Source organism: Cervus canadensis, chromosome 30, assembly GCF_019320065.1.
Source record: "Cervus canadensis isolate Bull #8, Minnesota chromosome 30, ASM1932006v1, whole genome shotgun sequence".
In the NCBI taxonomy this organism is placed as follows: Eukaryota; Metazoa; Chordata; class Mammalia; order Artiodactyla; family Cervidae; genus Cervus; species Cervus canadensis.
This window is the reverse complement of record NC_057415.1, coordinates 14574754-14589501: the sequence shown is the minus strand read 5'-3', so window position 1 is coordinate 14589501 and position 14748 is coordinate 14574754. Positions and strand designations below refer to the sequence as shown.

Here is a 14748-nt window from a genome sequence, read left to right as displayed (position 1 = left end):
AATAATAAGCAATAATAAGTCCTACCGCAACTGCTATTAAACATTCACTAGGTGCCTAGCACTGTTCTGAACACTTTATATGCATTATCCCAACTAATGCACACAACATCCTGAAGGGTAAGAACTATTCTTTTCATCACACTGAGTCATCATAAGCTCCTCTCTGCTGACCCTCCTGCTCCACATACTTCATGATTCTTCTCGAGTAAATTAGGATCCTGGATTTTTCTCAAAGCTAAGCCCAGTTGGTCTGTGGTTCTCTGGCTTCCTGCTCCTCCTTGTATTGATAGTATTAGTGCCCATTAATGTTGCCAGGAGTGGGAAGAACTGGTGAAATATATGTTAGACTGGTAAATGATGGGAAGCTCATCACTGGTTCCCTCTCACACAATTGCTAGGCTAAAATTATTTTATAAGAGGTCTTTTCAGAGAGTAAGAATGACCATGTTTTACTCATAATCACAAGGGTGAAAACTGTCAAGAAGCTCTTCTTCAGCCCAATCTCTTGTTTCAAGAAGATGCTGTACTAGAACCACTTGACACAAATGTTTTCCTACCACAGGTTCAAACGAATTGCTAGAAAATTCTCCCTTGGAGAGCACATCCTTTACTACTCACAAACCCCTTCCTCAGTTCAACCTGACAACTTAGTAAATATTTCCAGCATCTTTGCTCTATTCAAGGCACCTCAAAGGACGCTGCCATGTACACATGTATGAATAAATTTTCAACCCTATCTTTGAGGAGCTTACAGTTTTCTTGGGATAAAAATTTTTTTTTAATTCTGAAAGGTACAGTGACATAGGTTACACAATTTGTTAACATATTTTAGCAAGCAGCTTAGATGCTTGCTTACCATAAAAATCACAAGTGTTCAAAATGCCACCACCAGCCCCCAGTGAATTGTCGACAATGATGTTAATATAAACTGCAATGTGCGAGTGTCTAGAAGCTGGATGCATTTTCTCAGGGCATTTAGTGCACTGCAGAGAGAACTGAGATGTATACAGTAAGAGACAGAAAGCTGTCTTAAGAGAGCAAGGGCTGGAGAAATCAAACCAAGCCAGGAAGATATGAAAAGTTTTGCTCATAGTGAAGGATGTAATAGAAATGGCATTTTTCCTATGATTTATACATGTTTATAAGGTACATATTATCAATATATTATAATATATGTGTGTGTGTGTGTGTGTGTGTGTGAGCTGCTTAGTCATGTCCGACTCTTTTGCGACCCCTTGGACTGTAGCCCACCAGGCTCCTCTGTCCATTGAATTTTTCAGGCAAGGATCCTGGAGGGGTTGCCATTTCCTTCTCCAGGGGATCTTCCTGACCCAGGGATCAAACCCAGATCTCCTGCATTGCAGGCAGATTCTTTACAGTCTGAGCTACTAGGGAGACCCTATATATATATATGTAATTCCCTCTTTTCCAGACTCTCCGAGAGATAAACAGGGTTTATCCTCCAAGGTCCACAAGGGAATTTTCATCACCTCTGCAGCTCTAAGAAGACCTCTTCCTGCACCAAGTCGTCCCTTCTCTCGGATGAACAACTTCAATGCCTTTTCTTCTTCATGTTGCCTGGCTTCCTTGCGTTTAATCATTTTTGTTGAGTCCCCTGGACTTTATCCAAGTTTCCATGTTGTGCTTAAACTGAATGGCCCCCAAGTGAAGACAATATTCTAACAAAGGCCTTGAGAGGTTAAACATAACACAAAAATTCCCCTGTGGCTCAAGAAGGTTATACTGCAGCCAAATAAAATTGATAAACTTTCAGAAGTTTACCTAAGTGCTTTTTAACTAATGTATTTGCTCACCTAGAATGGGCTAGAGCATGCGTGGAGCTGGAGCTGGAAGAGGGAACATTCCTCACATAATTTAGGCCACATGAACAGTGATCAAAAGTTCAGTGACCAAAACTTTGGCTAAGTCTCTGAGACACAGATGAAACTTGCAGGCAAATGCAAGCCTGTGGTGTATAAAGCCCCTGTAAAAGTTACATTTACATGAGTTGAACTGGTGGTCTTGGGAAGGTTTGAAATAGAAAGGGTAGGGTGGGGGGTGGAGATGCTGAGGGAGGCAAGGGGACCAGATGTGAATATAACCAAAAACACCACCGCAGTTGGCACTTGAGAGCACCTTTGCTGGCAAACTTAGCATGGAGCCAAAGATTGAATGGATAAAAACACAAAGCCACCCTTTGATGACTAAAGACAGCACACATGGAGCACGCAGCCAGGGAAGGATTAAGCAAATGTAAGCTATTATTTTATCAGCAGTACATTTCTGATGGACAAGCATGGTGATAAATGAGAGGAAAACTTAGTCATAGCATGTCGGACACAGAGGGCGTGGGAGGGACTCCATTCCACAGGCCTGTGTCTCCATAGGAGGACATGCTTCCCCAGAGTGGCAGCCCTGACCTCTCTCCACAGCTGATGGGGTTGGCTTGCCACTTTGGGCTTTCTCTTTTTCAATCTGCTTGCCCACAGAGGGGTTACTTTTGGGCTGTTAGGCAATCTGTGTGCATCTGTGTTGTGGAGACTGGCAGAGGTCCACCTGGGTGGGTAACTGGGTGGGTGAGTAAGTTTGTCTAATTTGGAAATGAAGTATTAGAATGTCCACTGAGAGTATGCACCTGAGCACTCCCTCAGTCCAGCTTCAGTCAACAATAAAAGCTGTATTTTGCTTTTCTTCTGTCTGTTTCTCAATTGGTTCTAAATGCAGGAGGACAAAAGAGGAATCAAAATTACCCTTTCCCCTAAACCCCAAGAGGAATTTCAGATATAATCTCTTTCCAGAATCTCCACTTGATCTGTCCATATCCTGCTTCCATCACAACTATAGATGCAAGAAGAGTGAAAAGCCATTGCAGTTACTTCTGGGCAGCAGAGAGCAATGACCGCTGCCCACTCTCCTCCTGTGTGTCTCTGGGAATATGGCTAGAAGGACGAAATAACAAAGTTCTACCTTTGCTTTCTCCTCGTTTCCTAAGGCACACATTTCCCAATGTACACCTCCCCTAAGAGTCAATGAGCCCTGTGGGTGTAGATGAAGAGCACAGTGCTTCTTCACCACAAAGAATCTGAGAACCCTGAACAAAGACCTTCTACAGAGAAGGGAAGTATGGCCTGCCCAAAGAGACATAATCAATAGAAATGGCTCTTTCAGCCTTAAAGGCAATGCTTTCAACTTCTGTTTTCTGTTCTAACACGACAGATTCCAATCAACAACAGTGGGAAGGTAGATCAGACTCCAGGTGAGGTGTGGATGTTACATGTAGCCTTTAAAAGTCCTCAGGCAAGGTTCTGAATCACCTCTTTAGGGGGTCAAGCTAAGATGTGAATCCATGTGTTGTATGTAACTCAATAGGGATATGGACATGAACAAGTTGCTGTCTGAAGCTTCTGTATCTTTCTGTGAAAAAAGGAGATAATAAAGCCTATCAACCTAATAGGCTTATCATCATGACTAACTGAGATGACATTTAGATTAAGACCCGCTCTGATTGCAACACCCACCCAGTGGCTTCTCTATCAGCTCAGGATAGGCTGAGATATGCTGCAGTAACAAATAACCCTGGTGTTTCAGTGCTTAATGGGAAAAAAAGTTATTTGTCAGTCATACCAAGTGTGCTGTAAATCCAAGTAACTCTCCGGGGCACCTGTCCTCCTCGCTCAGAAATCTGGGCTTCATGAAACTGCAGAGTGAGGCCTACTCCATGATCTCAGTAACAGAGGAAGAGAGGATCAGAGGGTAGCACAGGCAATTAAATGTTCCCATGTGAAAGTAAGATATGTCATTTCCATCCACAGTGTTCTTCCCTCAAGAGTACATAAATAAAACCCAATAAACAATCTAGGATCCTCTACAGAGCTCAGGACACACAGTCCTGACAGACAAGTTATTGAGCAGGAAGTAGAAATTTCTTCCCTTCCTCCAAAAAGCAAGCGCGGGCAATAAGACATGCCTATGTTAATAGAGACCTCAGTGGCTTTATCTCCTAAGGGTACCGACTCTTACTGACACTGTGGTAAGAATGAAAGCAACATAGCAAAATAAAACCAAAACAAGAGGAATTTCACTAAGAGCATATCTTAGTTGGTTTTCAAGGATGAAATGAGCATCTGTATCATTGCTTTTCACTGAAAGGTACTACTTTGTGTCAACAGGAGAAAAAGATTAAACTGAGGTGGGTGTCAAGGTCACCCTGGAACAAAGCATGATGCAACAATGTACAAGGAGCAAGCACACTTCTGTGCCTCTTACATGCATTCTCCTTCCTTTTGGCTCTGAAAACTAGATATAGCTGAATGCCCAGGGAGGAGGCTATAAGTGAATATCCAAAGGCCCACACTAATTTTTAAAAGCTTTGAATTTCTCTGATCCATCCTGAAAAAGAAGAAATTGCTACTGAAGTTAACAGAGCCCTGACCCAGCAAGATTCTCATAATCTAATGGCCTTTCTGACAGCTTCCTCGTGTCCTGAGCTCAAAGGAGGCTGACTCTCCCCACTGAGGAGGGCAGCCCCCACAAGCACACGGCTGATAACAGGCAAGGAATCAAAACAGCAAAGTGGCCCACAAAGTAATCCATCAGACAAGCACCTTCTTTCCATTCAGTTGTGCTTTTGAAAAAATAAGTACAGAAAACCAAAGTTAAAAGGTGTAGAAGGAGATAAAGTATTGACTCTGACGATTCTGTTGACTTAATGAAACACATGAAAATATTTCACCTGACTACACAGAGGATCTCATATATATTTCTTTTTCTTTCTGCATAAACAATATGCCCACATTTCTGCCTCTCAACTCTCTTTCACTCCCAGTAGGGTTTTTCCTGCTTTGATTAATCATATTTTGGTTTAGTTTCTCAGCAGGAATGACTCACATTCCCAGTGCTTGGAATAAATGCATCATACTGCTCCCTCAAGTGTTTGTTTTTCAGCAAGTTCCCAAGTACAAACCTGAAGTCAGCTTCAGAAGGTGAGGAGGATCTCTCTATTGCCAGATCATTTGGTGAGCAGATCTCCGGCTTCACTTCTGTCCAGGATCCCACTGCAATTGTGAAGGTGGAGGCTGGCATTGGCATGGTGACGTAGTAATACCAACTTGAGTAGCCTACAAACAGAAAGAGAAAAACATAATGCGGCCAATGCATGGTCCTGGACTTTACTCTGCATTTTTTCTCTTTAGACACTTGAAGAGCTTGTGTGCTAAGTTGAGATGAGCTAATTCTTGGAGGTGGAGCATTATTCTAGGTCTCAGCAAAAGAGAGATGATGGATTCAGGATAGCCAAGAAGATCTGGATCTCTTCCAGGGATCAGTTTGAAGCCCTTCAAGTGAGGCTATAAACAAAGGGTTGAGGCAGTCACTAATAGCTACGAACACATAAGAACAGAGGTTGTATGCTACTATGGAGTCAAGAACATATCTTATCCATATTGCCAGCACAGTACTTGGCATAAAAAAGAAGATGCTATGTTGAATGAATGAATAAATGACCATTTCTGTGCTGCCTAACTACTTTATCTAAATTCAATTCAGGTCACTCTAAAATGGATATAGCAAAAAAAAAAAAGAAAAGAAAGAAAGAAAATGAGACTAGGAAGGAAAGTATATGGATTTTAGCACCAACCCTGAAACTACTTATTTATGGAAGTTCAGGTCTTATCGCTCATCCTTTTTATCTGTTAATATATTGGGGTAGTCCCCTTTCCTCATCAAGCAGATGAAAACCAGAGCTTGAGAGGTTCAGGGGAGCCAAGGACTCCCAGTTAGTTTGTGATGGGGCTGGAATTTGCAGCTGGAGCTCCCTACCACGGCCACGTGTGTACCCCCTCCACTTAGCCCAAACCATAGAGAAGGTTCTTACCAAAGGAGCAAATGATTGATAACATAAAATTATGCTTCTTCTCTTGTAAGATGAGGAAATGCTTTTAATGTTACTGAAATCTCAATGTATTAGTCAACCTGACTTAACGTAATATTTTTTTCTGAGCATGTGTTATAAATTAGTGGTGTTTTCTTTAGGGAATCTAGTATCACCTCACATTATGGAACACATAATGTGCGTCACTCTACATGTTCCCATAGCGGGAGCTACTTCTAGAGTAACACTCCCAGCCTCTCTTTCGGCCCTTTACTAACTCCTTTCGAGGAGCCAGTCTTCTCTTTCTTATTTTAAGTTGCTGAGAGTTAAATACTCATAGAATGGCCTGTTGTTGTCCAATTTGGTCAATGAGTGGATAAAGTCAAATTCAGAGTCGAGATATTAACAGGCCTACATTGACCAGCAGACTTCTAATGACATTTTTTCCAAAATGCCTTACCAGTAAAAATCAGTAATAGGTTGGATTTTGCTCTCCAAATACTTGGATTTTTTTAGTCTCAACTAATCTGAATTTTGGAAGATTGGAGGGGTCGTTATTTATTACCCTCTGAAACTAACAATTTAGATAGAAATACATTACAGAAGTTCTCTGATAAAAGTCAAAATTTTAAATAGGAAACAAAAACTTAAACTTAGGACAAAATGAACATATCTCAAGTTTGAGTAAATAGAATATGCTATCAAGTTTGGAAGTCAATAGAAGAGATACCTGAAGAAGGAATACAGAAGGGCATGCTGCTGGAAACCCTTTACAGAGACAGCCATTCTCTCAAACTTGCTTGTAAGTTTGATACTGGTTCTGCAAAAAGAGTGGCCACTCTTGAGATCACTTTCTCCTCAGCTGACTAAGAAGCTGAAGGCAGGCTCCTCTTTAAAGAGAACCAAATCCAGTGATGCTGGAGACAATTTGATGATATGCATAGCTTCTCCTGGGCTTGAAGAAAAACCACAACTTTAAAAAAAAATGGCTGCTGTGATACCAGGCCAGTAAGAAGGTAGAGACAATCCCAGCAGTCTTGACAAAAGCCTGACATGGATCCGACATGACATGCTGTACTGAGTCTACCTCCCTAATTTTTCTACTTTCCCATGACTGCCTCATTCTCTGCAACCTCATGCCTCCCCTACAGTTTGCCCCAATGAAGAACTTCAATTTGGACTGGACAACACAATGAGAGTTGGCATAAGTTGGGGGGTGGGGAGGAGGAGATATGAGAAGAGGAAAGAAGGAATGGGGAAAGAGTAAAATATCCTAGATTTTGAATATCCTAGGTTTAAGAGAGAAATTTCAAAGAACAAGACTCTCTGGATCACAGGGCTGTGGTCTGGTCATTCTATCTCTGAAACCTATTTTGGGGTGTTGTTGAACATGGGCTGTTGAACCTTTCATTCAAAAACTTCAGCTCCTTGGTGGTAGGGGGAGAGGTTCAGTAAATAAATAGCAACAGTGAAGCTTGCAGGTAAAAATGGAAGATTGAATACATATCTGATAAAGAGTTAATATCCAAAATATATAAGGAACTCACACAACTCAATAGCAAAAAAACATACAATCCTTATTTAAAAACTGGGTAGTGGAACTAGGTTGCTTCCTCTTAAAACCCAATTAAAGGACAGTAAAAGGATTTTTTTTTTAAGGCATAAACCAAAAAGAACAAGCAGAATAAAACAGGAGACAATTACCCACAAAGTACTGGAAGCCAGAACACAGGCAGGAAAAGTGGAAAATGACATGGCAGCCCTGAATCCTAAGTCAGCTGGGAGAAAGACAAGATTCACCGCATTTTACCCCCCAGATCCTCCCAAACGGCTGTGAGTAGAGGCTAAACTAAGCAGGGTGGGCCGGGTGACTCAGAGGGGCTCAGATCCCTGGGTGGCCACCCCTGCTCCTCACACCTGGGCTACCTGTCCACCCCCCTACACATACTAGCAAACAGCTGGAGGTTTATCTTCCAGAAAGTAAAAGAGAGGGTCTCTAAGGGTAGACTAGTACAGCTGAAGGCAAATGAATGGGATTAAGTGAACGAACACACATCAGATGCTGAGACAACCAGCCTCAGGTGTGTGCAGTGCTCAGAGGCTCAGTCGCGTCTGACTCTCTACAGCCCCACGGACTGTAGCCCACCAGGCTCCTCTGTCCATGGAAGTTTCCAGGCAAGAATACTGGAGTGCGTTGCAATCTCCTACTCCAGGGGATCTTCCTGACTCAGGGATCGAACCCATGTCTCTTGCATCTCCTGCTTTGGCAAGCAGATTCTTTACCACTACCACCAGTCATTTCCCCTTATTTGAGAACCAAGTTTTTACCTCCAGGCAGAAAATGAAAAAACCTGACAAGCCCAAGAGAGACAACCAAGGATACTGAAATTGGAGGTTTCCTATGATTTGTCGATGATGAAACTTACAGAGGACAAGGCCTATGCATTCACTCAGTGCTCCAATTACATTTTAGTCCCCCACCCCCAAAGGCCTACAGACAAATCAAGGAACTTCAAGCATCTTTAGAAAGCCCCTAATGCAAAACAGAGAGACAAAACCAAAAAGAAGCAAGCAACTTGGAGGATAGTGACCATGCTAGGAGAAGAAAACTTCAAAAAACACCAAACAGATATATACTGAAAGTTCAGAGAATTTATTGCAGTGCTGAAACAAGAATAGTACAACATGAAAAAAAGAGGACAGTAGAGAATTAAAAAAACATGAGAAGGAAAGAAAAACCCAATAATAGGAGTGAGATGGAATATAAAGCTGAAATCTCCCCAGAAATAAAAGAAGACAACTTAATATCCAAGTAACAGAAGCTCCAGGAAAAGATATCAGAGAAAATAGAAGGAAGAAAACCGCTGGTTAAAAAATTTGAGAAAATTTCCCCAAATTTAAGGGACCATGAGTTTTCAGACTGAAAGTGCACACAATAGCCAGAACACCAGGTACAAGTCCATCTACATTATGATACATCATTATGAAATTTAGAACCCTGAGGATAAAGGCAAGATCTTACAAGCTTCCCAAAAGAGAGAAAAAACAAAAGTCACTTACAATAAGGACATTTTCAGGCATGTAAAGTTTTTTTAAAAATTGCCTCCCACACATGCTGTTTTCTGGAAGCTACTAGAGTATGTAAATTATGCTTCAGAAGGAGGGAGTAAACCAGTAAGAGGAACATAGGTGATCGAACATAGGAGACACAAAGGGAACCTGTAGAATGATGGAGACAGGCATGCCCAGGAACCAGCTGTGCACCCAGTAGACAGTGTAACGTGCTCTGCAGGTCAGAGTGTATGGCCCCAGGAAAGGCTGCTGCAGGAAGATGAAACTGAAAGAAAATCTGATGTGTCTGAGCATCTGTAAAGATTTAAACAACTTTCAAAGAACCTTGGGGTTGGCAAATACGTAGAAAACCAAGCAAAAGAGAACAGACAATAAGGCTATTATTAATTCCATGAAAAACTAGCATGTAATATAGAAATAATAATATAATCGAAGTTGCACTAACAAACATAGGTATAATAATATGTGATGAATATTGACCTAATCAGAGTTATGATATTAATTACATTGTGAAGATAAAGTTTTGGGAAGGGAGCATGTGTGTGATGGAGCGGATAGAGGGAGGGGAAGATTGCCAAATCCTTATCTGCCATAGTGTGAAAACCAATGCTGAACAATCAAGCATCTTATTGAACATTATGAACATAAGTATCAAATAAATAAAAAAGAAGATAACTTCTGAAGTAAGAAAAATATGCTGGAAGAACTGAGGACTGCTTTTTTGGGAAGGGAGTATAATAAGCACGATTGAACTACTTGATTCTTTAAATATGTGTTTTTTTTTTTTAATTTAAAATAACATAATCGGTCAATTAAAAGAGAATCTTATCAGAAAAAGAACAACATTTTTGTTTCTGAGATACTATTAAAATGATAAAATATAACTCAGAAGAGGCAGTTTAGCAATAAGGAGTAGGCACTATTCTACTAAGAAATCCTTTAAGGATAAAATATTAGTAATGATATTTTGATAGAAGACCAAAAGGAAAAAGAAACAGGAGGAATTACATCAAGCTAAAAATGTTCTACATAGCAAAAGAAATCATCAGTGGAATGAAAGAGAAATCTACTGAATGAAAGTATTTGCAAACCACACATCTGATAAGAAGTTAGTATCTAAAATATGCAAGGAACTCATGCAACACAATAGCAAGAAGACATCTAACCCTACTTTTAAAATGGGTAAAAGACCTAAATAGACATTTTTTCAAAGAAGTAACTCAAATGGCCAAGAAGTAGACAAAAAGGTGTTCAACATCACCAATCATCAGGTAAATGCAAATCAAAACCACAGTGAGGTATCACCTCACCTATTAGAATAACTGTTTCCAAAAAGCCAAGAGATAAGTGCTGCCAAAGATGTGGAGAAAAAGGAATACTTGTGCATGTTGATGGGAATATAAACTGGTGTGGCCACTATGGAAAACATTATGGAGGTTCCCAAAAATTTTTTTAAAAAATAGAGTTCCTCATGATCCAGCAATGTCACCTCTGGGTATATACCTGAAGGATGAAATCACTCTCTCAAAGATATCTGCACCCCATGCTCATTACAGAATTATTCAGAATAGCCAATAGCCAACGTAGGGAAGCAACCTAAGCCCCAAATGGTAGATACACGGATAGAGAAAATGTGATACACACATACACACACACACACAGACACACACACACACAGAGAATATTATTTATCCATAAGAAAAAAACCTGCCATTTGCAACAACATGGATATACCTTGATGGCATTACGCTAAGTGAAATAAGTCAGACAGGAAAAGACAAATACTGTATTATCTCACTTACATGTGGAATCTAACAGAAAAAAAAATTAATAGAAGTAGAAAGTGGATTGGTGGCTGCTAATGGTGGTGGGTAGAGGACAGTTGGGAGGAAGAATGGGTGAAGGTGCTCAAAGGGTGCAAGCCTCTAGTTATACATAAGTTCTGAGGATGTAAGGTACAGCATGGTGACTATAGTTAACAATATTGTACATCTGAAAATTGATTAAGAGAGTAGATCTTAAAAGTCCTCACCACACATATGGTTATATAGTGTTCTATATATAAAACTATATAACCATATGACCTTATTTAATCATCATTTCACAATATATACATATATCAAACCATCACATTGACCACCTTAAACTTACATAATGTTACATGTCAATCATATCTCAATGAAGCCTGGAGGTGAAAGAATGAAATATTATACACAATAGGCTTTCTCCCTAGGTTCTGCATGGAACTTTTCAACTAGATTTTTGTTGTCCTTCTGGTTCCTGTACCATTCATTTAGTACATGGACAAGATGAGACATGGAAATAGCAGAAACTGAAACTGCTTGCAGAGAGAACACTGCTAATGGAGTAAGCGTATCTGTCAGATGCCTACAGAGGGTCATGGAGAATCCACCAATCTCATCACGTCCCAGCATCTTCATGAGGATGTCTGTACCTTCAGGGTGATGTTGGGAGGGCATGGGAAGCCACAGAGGGGTGTGGCAGAGGGCTGGAATGAGATTAGCAGTTTTAAAGAGTCAGAAACCTTAAGCTGACCTAGAGTTTGGGAGTGAGGTAGCGAAAGTGATAACAGAACCTGAGTCAGGTCCAGTGAAAGTGTTTTCGATCTAACAGTCTTCTGTGAAGTTAAATAACAGAAAGAAAAGGACTCGAGGGGGAAATGTGTTGGAAACAACCCCCAAACCCATATTTTAAATGTTCAAGATGACTGTCTCCTAATCAGACCTCAAAACTTGCTATTATTATTATTATTATTATTTAGATTCCTCTACTCAGTGGAGCTCATGTGGAAGAAACTGTTTTACATTTCAGGCTTTTAAAGCAAAAGCGTTTTCTAGGCTACCAAGCAACCATCGAACAGGGGCAGATAACTAGTCTGAGCCACATAAGAACTGGCCACGAACCAACTTCTCAAAAAGACCCTCGTTGGACTCTTCTCAGAAGCTTCCCAGAGGTCCAGTCATGGGCTTCCTGCACAACCCTGAGTAAATCTGGAGCTGGTGCTACGACAACAGAATGCCTCAGCAGGGTTCACAGGGAGGCTCTCGCTAGTCCATTACTATGAGGGCAGGTCTAGTAACCTCATTTGGTAGAAAACTCTCTTCTGGGTTGTCTGCTCATGGATTATTCCACTGAGCCCAGTCTTGCATGAAGACCACCCACTGCCACGGGGAGGTAGCTGCTCGGGAAATACCTGACCTCACTTTCAAACCATATTGCAAAGGAAAAAAAAAGCAAATAACAAGGGGAATACTGCCCCAGAAAGCAGAGCATGCATTCCAAAGACAAAGAGAAATAATTTCTGGATTATCTATTGTTTGGGATAAGCCTACCTTGGAAAGAGAATTGACAAGAGTTTATTTCTCTTAAATATGTCCAAAGACTGAGTTCTAGCTCTGGAATCTGATTGCAAAGGTTCAATTCTCTGATCCACACTTACCAGTTTGGGCACATTACTTAATCTCTGCATGCATCAGTTTCCTCATCCGTAACAAAGGAATAATCATAGTCTGTACCTCACAGCATTACGTAAGGATTAACGTAGGTAACACATACAGAAATCTCTAGGCATAGTAACTTGCGCATAGTAAGTGCTGAAGAAATGTTAACTGCTGTCGTCTTTACAGCTGCCTCCCCCTGTTGCTTGGGCTGACTTTCTGGCGGCAGAGACTAAGAATGTCGAAGGTATGGCTGCCACATGTGCACTGAAGCCTGTGGCCTGATGAGGCCCACAGATGGGGTTTAAGGTTGAATGGCATTAAAACACTGCGCACACAAAGCGATCCATTTAAAGGAGAATGACAGCCCAAAGGGGGCATCCTGTATGACTTCATATAGAACGGGCCATTTGGAGACTATTTAAATGGTGTTTACTTGAAATGAGCCATCCTCGATGAAATAGACAGTGAATGCCTTCATTTTCCTTTTTGATTCAATCCACTTGCCCTAGACTCCCTCACTACACCAGCTGCAAAACAAAGAGAACATGCTGTACTTGAATTCACCCAGAGTTTTTCCTCTGCAGAGGCCAGAAGCCCATCACACCACTGGATGATTTCACGGCCAGGACGGGATTCATTAGTGAGACGCCCAGGGAGGGGGCCCATAGGAAGGAGCCCAGAGGAAGTGGGGCACCCTAACTGCAGGCTTGAGCAGTCACCCGGCTCACCTCCTTCCTGGGCCTCCCTGAAAAGTTCCTGCGAGCTGCTATGCCATCTAAAATCCTTATACTTTAATTGTCTCACTAGTATGCCAGATATATCAGATACTGTTCTTAGAATCGTGCTAACAGCAGCTACAAGATACAAGCAAACACTTTCATCTTCAATTCAGGACTGAAATTTTCCTTAAAGATGACTTTCCTATGATAAGAATTTGAGATGGGTAATTTTTCAAGTTGTAAGCTTTGAAAATGATAACTAGAGAGTGTCAAAAAAATTACCTCAGTTATTTCCTTCATATACTATTCTAAAAAACTGTCCTATGAATGGTTTTGAAGATTCTTTTAGGGTAAGAAAAGTGGGGAGGAAAAAAGGAAGAACATGATGGAGTATTTCGTTCACAGGAGGAGAGAGAACTTTTTTACGTTAAACCTGTGAAATACTTTGCTAATTATTTGAAGAAATTGTCCTTACAAAAAGAAAAAAGATTCAGGAAAAAAAATCAAGATACTGTAGTTATTTCTACACATCAATCATGCCTACTAATAATAAATTAAATACAAAATCTATGGAACATCAGTGTACTATTCTTAGGAGTCCTGGATATACTCACTCAACACACACCAAAGCCACAGCCACACCACACACAAACACTCTGCTTGCACAGAGGCAAAAGCTGATGATTTATGTTTGCGGAGTTATGCATTCACCAAATTACTTGTTCTTAAAGAGCTATTGTTTCACTGAAAATTAAAACAGGCACTTAAATTCTCCCTATTAAAAGCTTTTCCTTTATCTTTTAAACTTTTCCACTTTAAGTTAGACAAACAGCATAAAGCATTTGGAAACATCAAACTGATACATGCTTTTATTTACGTATCATATTTCTTTACTCAGTTCTTCTGTGGCGCCTGCTTCTTTCCTACCTCAAGCTTGTTTCTTTCTCTGCCCACCATTCTTAATTTCAGAACTTCCTGCCGGAACTAGTCCATGTGTCACATCTTTGTATTACAAATTTAAAATGCCTGATGGTATGAATAGGAACACATGATATACGAGTATGAACTTATAAGTACACATAGATACACTATATTTAAAGTTTCTACTACATATTTTTATATATTTACTATAATAAAAGATACATAACAAAGTAGGTAAAGCTCCCAGTTTCTTGCGGCTTCTTTCTCTGGAGGCTTTTGGCAAACCCCAGCTTTTTTTCCTTTCACTACTCCTGAGATGCTGAGTCCACACGTTCTGGTTTTATGAGCCAGTGCCACCGTTCTGAATACCCATGGCGTGACTGTCTTTCGTTAGTTCTTTTCCGCTGTTGCTCAAGGGCGGGAACTGGCATCAGAACAAAGGAGACAGTAAGACGCCCTGGGCTGGTATGCAACCAGCACTGCCTGACCAGGGCCATGCGCCAGATCATGCCACCCGCTTCTTGGGCACTGATGCCACCCGGCAAGGCTTCGGGTTTCCTTTCCTGGCACCATGGTACCGCCTACGGCACAGGAGACCCAGGAGAGAATGACCTTCAAGATGATCCCCGTGAGGCAGGTAGAAGAGCGCCACCTGCTGAACCCAGAACAAAAGCGCCTCCACCGGTGCTGAGGTCTTCCCTCGCGG

General features: G+C 41.0%; 1 protein-coding gene across 17 annotated transcripts in view; it reads right to left on the bottom strand.

Annotated features, from left to right (window-relative positions):
• The window catches only part of LOC122431703 (aminopeptidase O (putative)), a 392534-nt gene that overhangs the window by 285044 nt on the left and 92742 nt on the right, over positions 1-14748 (bottom strand). For all 17 annotated transcript variants that reach the window (XR_006266602.1, XM_043453080.1, XM_043453083.1 and 14 more), the window contains exon 4: positions 4964-5117. Coding sequence is in view for 16 of the 17 variants with exons in the window: in XM_043453080.1 (XP_043309015.1) it covers positions 4964-5117 (154 nt within the window). In the remaining variant the exon portion in view is untranslated. The remainder of the gene's footprint in view (positions 1-4963; positions 5118-14748) is intronic.